Source organism: Danio aesculapii, chromosome 9 (assembly GCF_903798145.1).
Source record: "Danio aesculapii chromosome 9, fDanAes4.1, whole genome shotgun sequence".
Classification (NCBI taxonomy): domain Eukaryota; kingdom Metazoa; phylum Chordata; class Actinopteri; order Cypriniformes; family Danionidae; genus Danio; species Danio aesculapii.
The window spans coordinates 108,345-123,770 of NC_079443.1; the positions used below are offsets into that span (position 1 = coordinate 108,345).

At 42.6% G+C, this 15,426-nt stretch overlaps 1 protein-coding gene across 2 annotated transcripts; it reads right to left on the reverse strand.

Moving 5' to 3' along the window:
• Positions 1-208: 208 nt before the first annotated feature.
• On the reverse strand, positions 209-15,348 carry LOC130235252 (cyclin-dependent kinase 16). 2 transcript variants are annotated; one of them, XR_008838376.1, is made up of 17 exons: positions 15,232-15,348; positions 12,541-12,687; positions 11,449-11,573; positions 10,797-10,922; positions 10,465-10,521; positions 9,767-9,881; positions 8,624-8,718; positions 8,461-8,523; positions 7,624-7,747; positions 7,272-7,392; positions 4,714-4,811; positions 4,112-4,217; positions 3,958-4,000; positions 3,370-3,460; positions 2,820-2,897; positions 1,380-1,923; positions 209-1,339 (listed from the first exon to the last, which is right to left on the reverse strand). XR_008838376.1 is itself a non-coding variant. In XM_056465738.1 (16 exons), the coding sequence occupies exons 2-16, from the start codon at positions 12,653-12,655 to the stop codon at positions 1,832-1,834; spliced, it is 1,449 nt and encodes a 482-aa protein (XP_056321713.1). In that variant the 5' UTR covers positions 12,656-12,687; positions 15,232-15,348; the 3' UTR covers positions 209-1,831. The 2 variants fall into 2 exon arrangements, 1 of the variants encoding a protein (XP_056321713.1); XM_056465738.1 differs by having other exon boundaries at positions 209-1,923.
• Between the last annotated feature and the right edge of the window lie 78 nt (positions 15,349-15,426).

Genomic DNA, 15,426 nt, shown 5'->3' on the forward strand with positions numbered 1-15,426 from the left:
CCCCAAACTATTAAATCCAGAAGCATTTTCTAGATGAGCACAGAATCTAGTGTTGTGTTCAGAAATATTGAGTCTAAATGAGGAGGGTTTCACATTAACACAAGCAGAATACTCTGACCATGGGCTGAGCAGAATAATGTTGTGTCCAAATGTAAACCTAGATGATTCTGCTTGTGTTAAGGAGAAGCTCTCCTCATTTAGACTCATTATTGCTGAACACAACACTAGATTCTGTGCTCGTCTAGAAAACGCTGACTGATTTAAGAGTTTGGGGATATTTGGACTAGGAACCAGACACACACTCTGAGCGTGTTTCTGCAGTGTGATGATGGTTGTCGGCCAACTGTTGGCTATCTTGAGGTTCCCGTGACGGCTGAAATCATCTCTGTGTCCACAGTCTGGCCAGTCAGTTCTGTTAGAGTTTCTAGACATGACTGCAGCTCACAGATGACCAACATCAGACATATACCAGAGCTGAAAAGGCAGATAAATAATAATAATAATAATAATAATAAATCCAGATCAGATATTGCTGATCCTGAAGTGGATTTGGCCGATGCCAGAAAAGCTGGATGTTCTCTGCAGTGCAGCTCAGTGTTGGGGAAAGTTGGAGTGACGGATTTGGGAAACAGCAAATCAATAAACTACGTTTGTACTGACAGAACTTGTGACCTTAGTTGGCTAATGATGGGTTTTGGAAACGCCGGATTATTCCAAACTCACTCTAAACAGCCTGACTACATCACTCCCTTATCTTCATTTGTTGAAGAATCTCCCCTTTCCTCCTTTACCAGGGGGAGCTCTGGAGAACTGCCTGATCCTGTACCACCTCACAGGCTCATCGACCAGGCAGGAGGCCTGTGCTCGATTATCTCCGAGCTCAGGGTTCTCTCCCCCGGGACAGCATGCCAAACCTGCTATTATTATCAAGCAATATCCAAGTGTAGCTCATGAATTAAACTGAAATGTAACTCAAATATTACTAAAGTAATGCATCACTTAGAGAAGTACTGGTTACTTGCATAACTGGTGTTTCAAGAGTTCACTCTTGGCTGATGATTGATGATTGATATGTTTGGCATGCTGTCCCGGGAGAGAGCGCTGAACTCATGAGATCCTCAAGCACGGGGGACCCTCCCGTTTAAAGGGCGAGAGGGGAGTTTGAGCTCAGGTAGATCTGGATGACTCTGCCCGGATGGATGGCTGAGGAGTGGTGTACTCGCTGAGAGCTTGACTATGGTATCAATTCTGTATTTCAGTTTACTTAGGGTGCGTGTTATTTTGGACTGTGGGAGGAAACTGAGGAACCCGGGGAAAACCTACGCGAGCACGAGCGAAACTCTGCACAGAAATGTCATCTGGTTTAGTAGGGACTTTACCCGGAGACATTCTTGCTGTGAGGCAGCAGTGCTGGGCCACCGTGTCTTCTTCAAGACAAAGATACTGAGATAAGAAACCTCTGGTCATTTATAGTGGGTTAAGACTCATCTGATTGGATAATCAATCATGAGCTGATGCTGGACCAATCATAATCACATGATCCTCTCGAAATCAGTTTCTAGATAATCCTCCCTGATTGTAAAGTGTTTCCCCAACACTGGAGCTGCTGCAGACTTCGGGGCAAGTGTGATGACATCAGAGACTTCATCCTGTGGCTATTGGGCCACTCAACGCTTCCCGTGACTGACCCAGTGAAACACAAACACACGGGGCATCTTTGGTACTTAATTCCTATCATGCTTTTCTCTTCATTGCATTCAGATATTTACACATGGAGACAAACTGTGTGCAAAAGATAAGAGAGAGCTCCGTAGATGAAGAGGCAGCGGGTTTATGAGGACAGCGGAGCGTTGTGCAGGACACGGCTCACTCCTTCTGGGAGAAAGTGTTCAGGCGGAGCTGAGCCCATACGGTGGACCATCGCTGAAACAAACACACAAACACACGCACACGCACACACGCACACACACACACACACAGCAGATGTGCAAACATTACATTTATAATTTAGCAAAGGCTTTTATTTAACCCTTTCAGGCCTGAGTTGTTCCAGCGTTCAGGAAATTGTACATCTCTCCTGTTCTTCTATAAAGGAGACCAAATAAACATGTTCAATAACCAATAATCGATTTTCTGTTTGTCCATTTTAACAGGTCCAAACAGCTCAGAAACAACACACCAACATCACATTACACACACAGACTGGTGATCTTCACTGGACGTTTCCTCTGAAGGTTACACACTTAGAGTAATGTTCTCTGGTTATGTAGACAGCATCAATAATAACCCAGTGTTTTAGAGTCAACATTTCAGTGTGGGTCACCTGACCTGATTGGGTATTTCCTCATCTTATAACCCAGTACTTTCAGGGAACGGTTGGGTTAAAAAAGTGGGGTTAAAGTGAACTTTAGAGCCCTCCGTGCGTTATAATGGAAAGACAATACAAAAACACCCAGAAACACACGTCCTGTCTTCATTTACTCAGCCTTTACACTTGTTTCAATCCTTTAAGACTGTCTTCTGTTGAACACAAAAGAAGATATTTTGAAGAATGCTGGAGGCCATTAACATCCACAGTATGTGTTTGTCCTGTAAGGAAGTCAATGGTTGCCGGTTTCCAGCTCTTCTTTTGTGTTTTACAGAAAAGAGGATCTCCTAATCATTTCCCTGAAAGCTGGAACACAGAGCAGGTCTGAATGGGTTATTAATGTGGGTCATTACTAAACACAGTGATCAGACAGCTAACAGCAGTCATCTATTTGAGGAGAGATGACGTAGATGTCACTGACAGCTTGTTTTTCCAGCGTGTTCCTACTCACCCAACTCTCTCTGAGCTGGAAAGTGTTTTCCCGGATCCTTCTGCAGTCGAATCTCTTTAATGGAGAAGATGGAGGAGGCTGGAGACACAAAAACCCAGAGAGAGTATTACAATCTGCTACAGACCCATAAACACACGCTTAGAGTATGACTATAATCAATGAGCCGTCAGAGGGGGGGCATGGGGGCTCAGTGGTTAGCACTGTGGCCTCACAGCAAGAAGGTCTCCGGTTTGAGTCCCAGCTGGGTCAGTTGGTGTTTCTGTGTGGAGTTTGCATGTTCTCCCCGTGTTGGCGTGGGTTTCCTCCGGGTGCTCCGGTTTCCCCCACAGTCCAAACACATGCGCTATAGGGGAACTGATCAACTAAACTGGCCGTAGTGTGTGAGTGAATGAGTGTGTATGGATGTTTTCCAGTACTGGGTTGCAGCTGGAAGGGCATCAGCTGTGTAAAGCATATCCTGGAATAGTTGGCGGTTCATTCCACTGTGGTGACCCCTGATAAATAAGGGACTAAGCCGAAGGGAAATGAATGAATGATATGAAGCACTTACTGTCCGGCAGCTGGTGCACTTTATCTCCCAGATCTCTGAAATAGACGTGTCGGAGAGCTGCTTCTGCTGAAACACGCCGTCTGGCATCAAACTATAAACACACACACACACACACACACACACACACATTTACAAATAGGAGCTCACTGCTAATACAGCAGTAGCAGCGTTAGACATAACACAGTCATAACACAGAATGTTGCTCTTCTCGATTCCCACTTTGATTCATGTATAATAGAAGTGATCCCCCCCTCCTCTGCTTGGTCTAGTCTGATCATGTGACTCCTCAAATGAAGGCTGTTCCATTGTTTGTTTGGTGTTGATGATGAGTGGTGTACTTCAGTAAACTGCTCGTCACTCCATCTGGCCGCTGTCTTATTGCTGATGTTTGAGAGTCTGCAGCCTTTGGGATATTTGCGATTGAACCGTTTGGAAGATGCAGTGAGTTTTAGGTTGCTGTTAGTAGTCATAAGCATGCATATAATGATGTATCATGTGATGATTATAAAGGTGTATTGAACACCTTATGATCTTATAAACAGTTCTGAGCATCAGACCTTTGCAAAAGCAGATGCAGATATACTTTACCTGCAGGAGCTGGCAGAGGAGATCGTGACCGTCATTAGTGATCCTGGAGAACACAAGAACACTTCAGAACAAACACGAACACGAACACACACACACACACACACACACACACACACACACACACACACACACACACACACACACACACACACACCTGGGCGCGTGGGTGACCAGCGGCTCGCCTTCATACTGAGGGAATCTGTAGGAGAGGAAGTTTTCATTGCTGTGAGCTTCTGGCCAAGAGTCCTCAGTAGGAGAACCTGAAGATGACGACACAAGAAGTTCTGTTTACAACACACACCAACTATTATTGAGCGGTATCTGCAGCTGATGATGCCCAGAGTCTGATCCAGAGGTCTTCAGTTCAGTTGTTTGGGTCTGTATTTGTCACACTTCTGAGAATTACTCATAAACAGTGTTGGGGGTAAGTAATGTAATGTAATGTAATAATAATAATAATAATAATAATAATAATAATAATAATACTTCTCTAAGTAATGAGGAATAAGTAATGCATTACTTTAAACAATGAAGCAATAATATTGGAGTCACTGTTAAACCATTCAATGAGAGTTACTTTTTGCTTTGATTAAATATTCCCAGGACAGGTCTGAGCTCAGCCCCACACACCGGTCCCTCTGCTTTATCACTGAATTTACATGATTACACTGATCTGTTCAGTGTACACGCTTTATTCCCCTCAAAACTCCATGGACTGAGCGCATCATTTAACATGCAGCACAGCAGAGCTCTTACCCAAGATCCGGAATATAAGATGAAGCTCGTCCTCCACTGTGGAGCCGGGGAACAGCGGACGTCCAGTGATCATCTCATAGAATATACAGCCTACACCCCTGTGCAGACAGGCACACAGACAGACAGGCACACACGCACGCACACGCACATGCACACACACACACACACACACACACACACACAGAAAGTCTTATTAACCCTTCATTGTCGCTCTCTTTTTGAACATTACATAAGTAATTTCATGTTCAGTGATTTTAAAGATTGTCAGTCTTCAGCGCTTTGGTTGAGACCTAAACTTGATCTCATTTTAAAGTAGACTGATGCAGACTGTAGCTGAAGGGAAAAAAGTTCAAAAAGTTTGATAAGTTGTTAAAAAAATATAATAATAAATGTGTATTTTAATATATTAAATGAAATATGTAGCTTACAGAACCTGTTTTAGCTCACATTCGGCATAAAATCAAAGCTAAATATCTGAACAAATGCAAATCTGAAGCAGATATCTCTAAAATGGGCTTCAGTTAGGGTTAGTTTGGCTGCAGTACCACACATGACCACCAGGTGACCTTCAGTTTCCAATGGTGAGCTTATGAGGGCGCCTCTTTTTGTGTGTCTGTTTAAAGGAATACGAACCACGGGCGGATTGGCCATCTGCAATTCTGGCAAATGCCAGACGGGCCGGACCATTTTTAAATGTGGGCCGGTCAGTTTAAAAATTTATTATTTTTTAAATATATTTTTTTAATGTATTGTTTTTACATGCAGGCAGCTTTTATCTCTTCCAAGATGTGAATATAATGATGATGATGATGATGATGGTAGTAATATTAATAATAATAGTTAAGCATTTGGCCCAATCGGTAACGGCCGGCCGGTTTTGAGATGGGTCGACCCAATCTGACCTAATCAGAGGTTACGTGGACCTAATCAAAATCTGGCAAGACTGTCAAACAAACAGTAGGAGCAACACAAGCTAATGTCAGAGATGGACCGTAAAAAAGGAAAGGCGGTGCCAAAAAGCTCAGAGAAAGCAAAAAAAAGGGGGGACAACATGGTGACGCAGTGGGTAGCGCTGTCGCCTCACAGCATAAAGGTCACTGGTTTGAGCCTCAGCTGGGTCAGGTGGTGTTTCTGTGTGGAGTTTGCATGTTCTCTCTGTGTTGGCGTGGGTTTCCTCCACAGTCCAAACACATGCACTATAGGGGAACTGGGTAAGCTGAAATTGTGTGAATGTGTGTGTATGAGTGTTTCCCAAAACATATGCTGGATAAGTTGGTGGTTCATTGCGCTGTGGTGACCCCAGATTAATAAAGGCACTAAGCTGAAAAGACATTGAATGTATGTAATTGGTTGTTTTTGTTCCACTCAGACATTAAATGTTTAAATATCTATGAAATCTGGTACTGCTGATAATATTGCACCATCTGTACACCAGTGTAAGCAGTGAATGTGCATGTCCGTGGGTGGGGCTGTGTCGGTGTGGTAATGTGGGCTGGTGTGGCTACAGTGCCAGCGCTGAATTTTTGTCTCATTTTCTGATACGAAACATAATTTCTTTCATACTTCTGACAATATTTGTAAAGTAGACATCATATTGTAAAGGAGTATGAGAGATTCGGTTTTATTCAATATGAATATAGCCTTTAAAAACAGCCTTTAATAAGTTTCCATGTGGATTGCTGTAGCACAGTCATGGTTAATGACTCTGATGAGTTTCCTTAAATTAATCAATAACTGCAGCTCAGTAATATCTATCAGCAATCAGTCCCTATATATGGAAAAGGAGGAATATAGGAAGCCTTCAGATGAGGTATAGTTTGTCATGATTGCTTAATTTGTTTAGACTATAATATTATTGTATAAAAATGTAGCCGCAGATGGTCCCACAGGTTGGTAGGGTGAGAATAATTGGATTTTGCTCTCTTAATCTTCCTAAAAACTAAAAACTGTGCTATAAGATGTATTCAGAAGTCTCAGACCTTTCCACTGATATATCGTTTGTCATGATTAGATTATGATTTAATTGCAATAGAGTGAAGTAAACGTAAGCGTCCCGCTATTGGGTGCGATTAAAGTATAAACTGAACTGCAGAGTGAAAGTATCAGCAGCAGAGGTGAACGAATAGATGTTCATAACCAGCAAATATTAATCTAAGTAAATCAAACCGACAGCAGATATAAAAGCAGATGCGTATGCTCTATAATGCCTGAGGAATATCCACAAGATAAAGGTAAACATCTCAGTAGCTCTGACCGAGACATGAAGGGGTTAAATGACTGTAAACAGCAGAATATGGAGCACAAGTGTCCACGATGTCCAGCTTATGATCATATCTCTGTTATATTCTGCTGATGTGTGATTGCAATATTAATAGTTTAAAACAGATGGAGATATGGGTGGATCGTGCCTGGTTTCAATGGAGGTCCCAGTATAGCCGCCATTACGGCTCAGTGTGTTTTTTCCCGCCAGGTCTCCACACAGGTCACATGACTGACTGGAAACTCTCAATACAGAGATACAAGTGGACAGGATATATCCATGTGGATGCATTTCTCACCAGATGTCGATGGGGGTGGAGTACTCTGTGGAGCCCAGCAGCACATCAGGAGGTCTGTACCACAGCGTCACCACCTCATTAGAGAAGGTCTTTGTGGGAACCGACTTGGCTCGGGCGAGACCTACACAATCAGTTTGTTTACATGTGAAACGAGATCATGAGAGGAACATTTAATCACAGAAACACCGTAATCATATGATCGTGTTGATCAGAGTGTGACAAATATTAGATGACTGATGTCCAGGTGCTGCAGTCGCTCACAACATTACTTTAAATATGATCCGTTTAGTCCATTCCACAACATACACCTCATGTCTGTCCATCAGCACATGCGTATGCTCTGAAGGCTTACCAAAGTCAGCCAGTTTCAGCTCTCCCTTGTCGTTGATGAGCAGGTTCTGAGGTTTCAGGTCTCTGTGCAGAACCTTTTGACTGTGGCAATAAGCCAGACCGCGCAACAGCTGGAAGAGGAAAATCTACAGAGAGAGAGAGAGAAACAGTACAATACTGAACGAGGGAGAGAAAGAAGACCGTACTGAATGCAGGAGTACATGAGCCGGACATTATCTGACATATTGTCCACTTCCTGCATCAAACACTGTTCTTACCTAAAGTTTCTGACCTGTTTCTAGTCTAAAAACTCTTACATCAGTCAGCCTTTTCTAGATTAGTGTTGTGTTCAGCAGTAATGAGTCTAAATGAAGAGGGTTTCTCCTTAACACAAGCAGAATCATCTGACCATGGGGTGAGCAGAATGGTATTGTTTTCTCTTTTAAATGTTCTCATTGGATGGACACGCTGCTTTATTCGCTAATGTTTTATTCAATATTCAGTGTTGTGCATGGATTTAATCCGCATCTTTAGATGTAAACACAGCTGCTGATACTGCAGTCATATATAATGTCATTTTGATGAATGCTCTATCTCTGTTGTAGTGAGTTTATAAGGAGGTGTGGTGCCATCTAGAGGTAGAACCTCCTTATTACCTCCATAACCTCCTCTATAAAGATCCATTTTTGTCAATATTCAGGTATTTTCTTCGCTAGACAACATATTACAATTATGATTTATTCCCTGTGATTGCAAAGCTAATGTGACAAAACAAACAGAACACACAGCACACATTCAAAAACCAGGAGATGTGTGTGTCAAATTAGATAAAAGGATTGAGTCAGTTCAGCCGTCTCACCTTCACGTTATAAATGCTCATGATGCTCCCGCAGTCGTCCAGATACTGCTTGAGATCTCGATCCTGAAAGAGACACACAGCAGAAATCCATCAGATGAAGGTGGACAGAATCAGAATGCAGTAAACAACACACACACACACACACACACACACACACACACACCAGGTACTCGAAGACGAGCGTAAGGCACTTCTCTGTGTGGATGATGTCGTGAAGCGTGACGATGTTGGCGTGTTTCAAGTTCTTCAGGAGAGACACTGACGGAGATAAAACATCATCAGCATTAATCAACATCAGATAACCCATCATTCTGTCTGTGTGTGTGTCTGTGTGTGTGTGTGTGCGTGTGTGTGTGTGTGTGTGTGTGTGTGTGTGTGTGTGTGTGTGTCTGAAAAACACTCCTTTCCTGCTCTCGATAAAGCTGTTTGGCTACTTCTAAACCTTTTTGGGGACAATAAATAGTTTAATGTTTGATCCACTTAAATCAGTAAAGATGATTGAGTGAACTTAACTGATTTGTGTTGGGACAGTCTGAGGGAATCATGTACATTTTTACAATGTGCTTATTTCTAGTAAAGTAACTGAACAGTCTTAAATCAAGAAGCATCGTGTTTATTGTATATTGTCTTGTTTTCAGAAATATTGAGCCAATATGAAGTCAGTTTTTACTTTAATATAATCACCTGCTGCCAATGTGAAGACAAATAATCCTGTTTACACTTTGAAATTAGAATTTTTAGTTTGTTTTACCTAAAAACTGACTCCATTTTGACTCATTATTTCTGAAAACAAGACAAAACACAAAGACAAAGCTTCTTGATTTAAGAGTTTGTAGATATTGTGACTGGAAATAAAACTCTTACTGTAAGAACAGCAGTGTGGCAGTGTACATACTGGGCTATTAAAATAACTCATATCTGATACAGAAGCAGAGCAGAACATTCCCAAAATTACAATTACCTAAGCTAATAACTCTGCAATCAATCGAAATATCAATAAATAATTCATATCAAATAAATAAACAGTTTTACTGATAGACGCCCAGCACGGGTTCGAGAACTGTTGAGTTCCATCATAAAGTCTGTGAGACCCTCAAACAAACACACACACACACACACACACACACACACACACACACACACACACACACACACACACGCACGCACACACACACACACACACACACACACACACACACACACACACACACACACACACACACGCACACACACACGCACACACGCAGAGTTGTTCAGTAAAGCGCTTCCGCTGAGTGTGTGAATGAAGCGTCTGCTAGAGCTGTACCTTCCCTGATGGCGGTGCAGGGTGCGCCTTCTTCATACTCCAGCCGGATCTCCTTCAGAGCCACCAGGTTATCTGTTAGCTTACTGCGACCCTTATACACTGTTGCGTATGTGCCCTACACACACACACACACACACACACACACACACACACACACACACACACACATTTAATACAGTAGACAAAGCATTAAGAATCCAAACACTCTCGGATGTTAACAGAAACAGCTGTACAAGGCTTGTTTAGCTTTTCAACACTCCAAACTGAAGGATATTCACTCTAGGAAATGCTGGGTTATTAGCCTGTATTACACTGAAATAACCCAGCAGATTTTAGAGAGTAAAAAACAACGTCTCTGTCATGCTTCCTAAAATATGGGAAGCTTTCTTCTTTTGTCCAATCCTTATAACTGCAGCCTTCACACACACACACACACACACACACACACACACACACACACACACACACACAGACGCTCAGTGGCATTACTGATGGTTTTGGTGTGTTGTAAAATGAGTCTGACATCATCAATACGACCAAAACAAAGATGTCAACACAACCGTCACACACTTACAGCACGTTCATTTACACACATCTAGAGCAGGTTCAGTACATGTAACCGCAGTGGCAGCACTTTCTCTCTGGTGTGTGTGTGTGTGTGTGTGTGTGTGTGAGATCCGAGCGTGTCAGCGTCTCACCTCTCCCAGTTTGTCCAGTTTGATGTACGTCTCCAGTTTCCCAAAGCCGATCTCTGACTGAAATCAAGACAAACGGCAGCCATTATCAGGTTATTCTGCTTGTTTTAGCGGTAAACTCTCTTCATTATGTCTAGAAAAAGCCTCCTGATTTGTGGATATCTGAACTAGAAACAAGTCAGAAACTCAAAGTAAGAGCAGCGTCTTCCACAGCTCACGCTCTCTTCATTCACAGGGTTAGGCAGAGGCTTGGGGTTAGTTTAAGATCCCCATTTCTCAGTCCATCATCCTCAGTTTGGTGTCTTTCTGATAGATCTCGATGAAGAAACCCTCACCAGTGATGTTCTCCGTAGTCTCCGGCTTAAAGGTTTGTCAAACGGAGGGCTGTTGGAGGCGAACTTCTTCAGGTAACCTTCAGGCAGACGGATATCTGCTGGCAGTGACAGACGCTTGTTGATGTCCTGAAGAGGAAAAGACAGAGGTTAATGCATCATACTGCAGCTAACAACACAAAGATGCTTGATTTATACAGCGCGTTCACTTTACAGTCTCTACAGAACTACTGGACAGAAAGAGGAGATCATACACTGCAGAAACATGCGCTTCAGACTCAGAGTCTGTGTCTTGTTTATTCTCTAAATATCTAACAATTCTTAAATTAAGAAGCTTTTTCTAGACAAGCTAATTCAGAAATAATGAGTCAAAATTAAATGAGTTTTTCATTAGAACAAGCAGAATAATCTTGTTTTCGCTTTGAAACAACACCATTATTGCTGAACACAACACTATAATCTGTGCTTGTCTTTAAATTGCTTCTTGATTTAAGAGTTTGTAGATATTTGGACTAGAAACAGGACACACACTCTGAGTAAGAGAAGCATGTTCGCAGTGTAAAAGAGTCTTCCAAATTCTCTGGCTCAGCAGCGTTGTGTGTGTGTGTGTGTGTGTGTCTGCATGTGTAAAGGTGAGTAAAAGAGTGTGATTTACCTCATTGGAGATGCGCTGATGAAGGTTCCGCATGCGCACTCGTACAGGACTCTGAACTTCATCAGAAGATGCTCCTGAAGCCTGATCACTTTCTCCATCTGACCCTATTTTACCATGAGTGACCTCTGTGTACACACACACACACACACACACACACACACACATGGGCGGCTGACAATTAGGCTGTTATATTTATACTGTTATACTTCCTGTAGATTGAGTAATTAAGTAGTGATTAAGTAAGAAATGACCATCAAAATAAAGTGACACCACATGCAGACCACTGATCCTCACACACAGTTATACACATTTAATGAGCACTGATTATGCAGAAATCAGCTTCATAACCCAGCAGTGTGTGTGTGTGTGTGTGTGTGTGTCGGCAGTGTGTGAGTATCTCCAGCAGACTCTAATGGTCAACATTAATTAATCAGACTTGATCAAAACAGTCTGCAGAAACACTTTGATTGACATTCTCCCTTTGTACGTGTCATCAGAGGGGGAAAGCCCCGCCCACTAGTGTCCATCTCATTAGCATAAACAGCAGCCCTGAGTGAGAAGCAGCCGTCTGTCCATTAGCCATTAGAGTGTTTGAGCTGCTGAAGATAATGTCAGCATAGACTAAGAGGATTATAGATGTGGAGTTTTAGATGAACAGAGACAGGAGCGACATAGACTGACAGAAGCATCAAGCACACACGCATGCACACCTGACCAGCACTCAACACACACAGTGCTGTTTTACATCTGTCACTATACAGACACACAGGTATTTGTAGCTCCGCCCTCTTCTGAAAAGAGCACAACCTAATTTGCATTTAAAGCAACAGTCACTAAACTGCCAAAATTAGGACCAAACCCTGAAAGGGTCAGTTTCAGAGAGCTGGAGAACATTATCTGTGTGTTATTCTCAGCTCAAACTCAAACACACACACACACACTCTAAAGACAGCAGAGACGCATTTACAGCTTGTAGAAAGGAGCAAAACACATATATAAAAAAAGTTAGCAATTTTTTAAGCCTCCTTTATCCATCTTATAAATGTGTGTGTGTGTGTGTGTGTGTGTGTGTGAGTGTGTGTGTTCTCTCACCATCTCCTTCCTCCAGTCCCGTGTGTTCGGGCAGATCACACAGACTCTCGTCCAGACGCCGCACGCTCTGCAAGCTCATGGACAGACGCTTCTTAATGATCTTCATGCGGTCCATCAAACCTGTCCTCTGGCCAACACCTGAAGATGCTGTGGGGTCAGGACACACACACACACACACACACGCAGGTCAATCAGCACATCTGCACTCTCTCTCACACACACACACACGCATGCACACACACACACACGCATGCACACACACACACACACACACGCAGGTCAATCAGCACATCTGCACTCTCTCTCACACACACACACACGCATGCACACACACACACACGCATGCACACACACACACACACACACACGCAGGTCAATCAGCACATCTGCACTCTCTCTCACACACACACACACACACAGTTTAACACAGAAAGCAGCATTGTAGATTTTGTAGATTAAGCTTAGGCTTGTCAGAGCACTTATGTTCAGGTGAGGGCAGAATTATTCAGCCTCCTGTGCAATATTTATTCTTCTTCAAACATTTCCCTAGTGTTATTTAACAGCATTGGTCACAGTATTCCTCTAATATTTGTTCTTCTGGATAATATTGACATTAAAATGGCTTTAAAACTATTAGAAACTGCTTTTATTCTAGCCCAAATACAACAAATAAGACTTTCTCCAGAAGAACAAATATTAGAGGAAATACTGTGAACATTTCCTGAATCTGTTCAACATCATGTGGGAAATATTTAAAAAAGAAAAGAAATTCAAGGGGGGCGAATAATGCTGACTTCAACTGTGTGTGTGTGTGTGTATATATATATATATATATATATATATATATATATATATATATATATATATATATATATATATATATATTAATTAGGTAGACAATAATATTTTTATATAAAGATATTTGTGTGCTGCTGTACATCCCTGTGTGTGTAATAAGCAATGAGTTCTCGCATTTTAAACCCGCACAGACACATAACACTCACACACTCTTTACATAGCCAATAAAAACCCTGTGCCATTGACTTTGGAGCAGCTTTTAGTAGGGTATATGCAGAAGCATGCTAATAGGACTTTTAATTTGCCAGTAACCTGGGTTAAGTGCTTCCGGTGAACTGTGTTTAAGGTCCGTTTTCATTAAAAATCAGCGATCTCCACTAGCTGAGTGATATCCGATATAAAGTGGGTCTCAGATTGTACATGAAGCACTGCAGTAAATAACATTTCCCCTGCCATGTCTTTATAATATGAGCATTGATTTTACCTCAGTATATTCAATGGAGCTTCTGCGCTAGCCTGCCGATTCTGACGGGCGCGTGCGAGTAAACGGCTTTTTGTCTCGTTTTACGCAAATAAATGAACGCCAAAGTTTATTTAACTGATTGTATTTTAATTACATTACAACATCCATGCTGTAAAAGGAACCGTATAAAATGGAAAAAATTCACAATAACCGGTCACCGGAGGTTTATCAGTATGGGAACATCACTAGCTCGGCATATACCCTATTGGTCAACACCACAGAAGAACCAGTTTTAGTTCCCAGAGGAACCCATGAAGGAACCAGTTTTACAGTGTGAGTTTTATTAATCTAAAGAGCCTTTTACAACTATAAAGAGGCTTCTGTGGAACTGTTAAAGACTCCTCATACTTCACACAAACCTGAGGTCAGTTTATAAGACTGTCAGCTGATATTAAAGCAGTGTGAATGTGAACGCTACACCATTAAATCACACCAGTTAAACTGTTACATCACAACTGCGAGATCAACTAAAATATGCTGTATGAAATGCATTAAGGTACTAAAATAACATTATTATTCATATAAAACATATTACAACAGCGTGATGCACAGCAGACATTTATTAAAATCAGCTTTAGTTAGTAATGAACGTCTAATCATTAGCTCAGTCATATCTGAATGTCTGACAGTAATAGGACATACTCATATTCAGTGTTTGCTGTTGTGATCCAGCCCTTTAAATGACATGTGTGTTCTCCAGGCAGTGTGTGACTTTGTTCGTGTTTTTATATTCCAATGAGGACTCACACCAGAACACACACAGACTCGTGGGGACCAAAATTGAGGTCCTGAGGTGTAAACATGCTCATAGATCTGACAGAAGTATTTTTAAGATGTAAACCTGCATGTGAGGGATGAGTTTAGGGGCAAATCTACACTCTGAACAGTAGAAACAGCACTACAGCAAGATAAGAGTCCCCACTAGAATACAGAAACAAGTCTGTGTGTGTGTGTTTGTGTACTTGTTTGTATATCCCGGCGGGTACTTAAACATGAACACTCAAAATAGAGTCCCCACGGGTAAACATGCTCATGAATCAGCCAGAATGAAGTGTTGTGAAGATGTAAGAGTGCAGAGTGTCTGCTGTGAGGGCTGAGGAGTGAATATGCAGTCTGTACAGTAGACATCAGTGCAGATATAGCGTCCCCAGCGGGATACAGGAACAAGTCTCTGTGTGTGTGTGTGTGTGTGTGTGTGTGTGTGTGCGCCCTCACTAACACACATGCGTCATGTCAGCCGGTCGGACAGATGCTGTAATCACAGACACGCGTTAATAATGCCCCGCTCGGTGACGGTGCTGGAGTTCCCGGTGACCGGCCCGCTGGAGCCTCGGTGTCCGCGGAGGAAGCAGCAGAAGCGGGTACAGTACCTGCGGTGGAGCGCGGGTCCCGCTGGAGCCTCTGCCGGCCTCAAGGACACCTGGAGCCGCCGAGAGCTGAAGGAGCTGGAGCTGCAGCGCCGGTAACCGGGAGAACGGACATTTCTCCTGTCCGGGACTCCGAGAGATCACGTGATGCGCCGAACATCCCGTATCGGAATCACGGCAGCGCACGCGCGCCCCTCC

Bases quoted from the DNA above. Each gene is read 5' to 3' on its own strand.
- LOC130235252 (XM_056465738.1), bottom strand. From the start codon at position 12,655: ATGGACCGCATGAAGATCATTAAGAAGCGTCTGTCCATGAGCTTGCAG. The intron at 7,393-7,623 runs GTAAGCCTTCAG...CTGATTGTGTAG, and splicing joins GCTGAAACTGGCTGACTTTG to GTCTCGCCCGAGCCAAGTCG. The intron at 3,461-3,957 runs GTAAAGTATATC...GTGTGTTTATAG, and splicing joins TCCTCTGCCAGCTCCTGCAG to TTTGATGCCAGACGGCGTGT.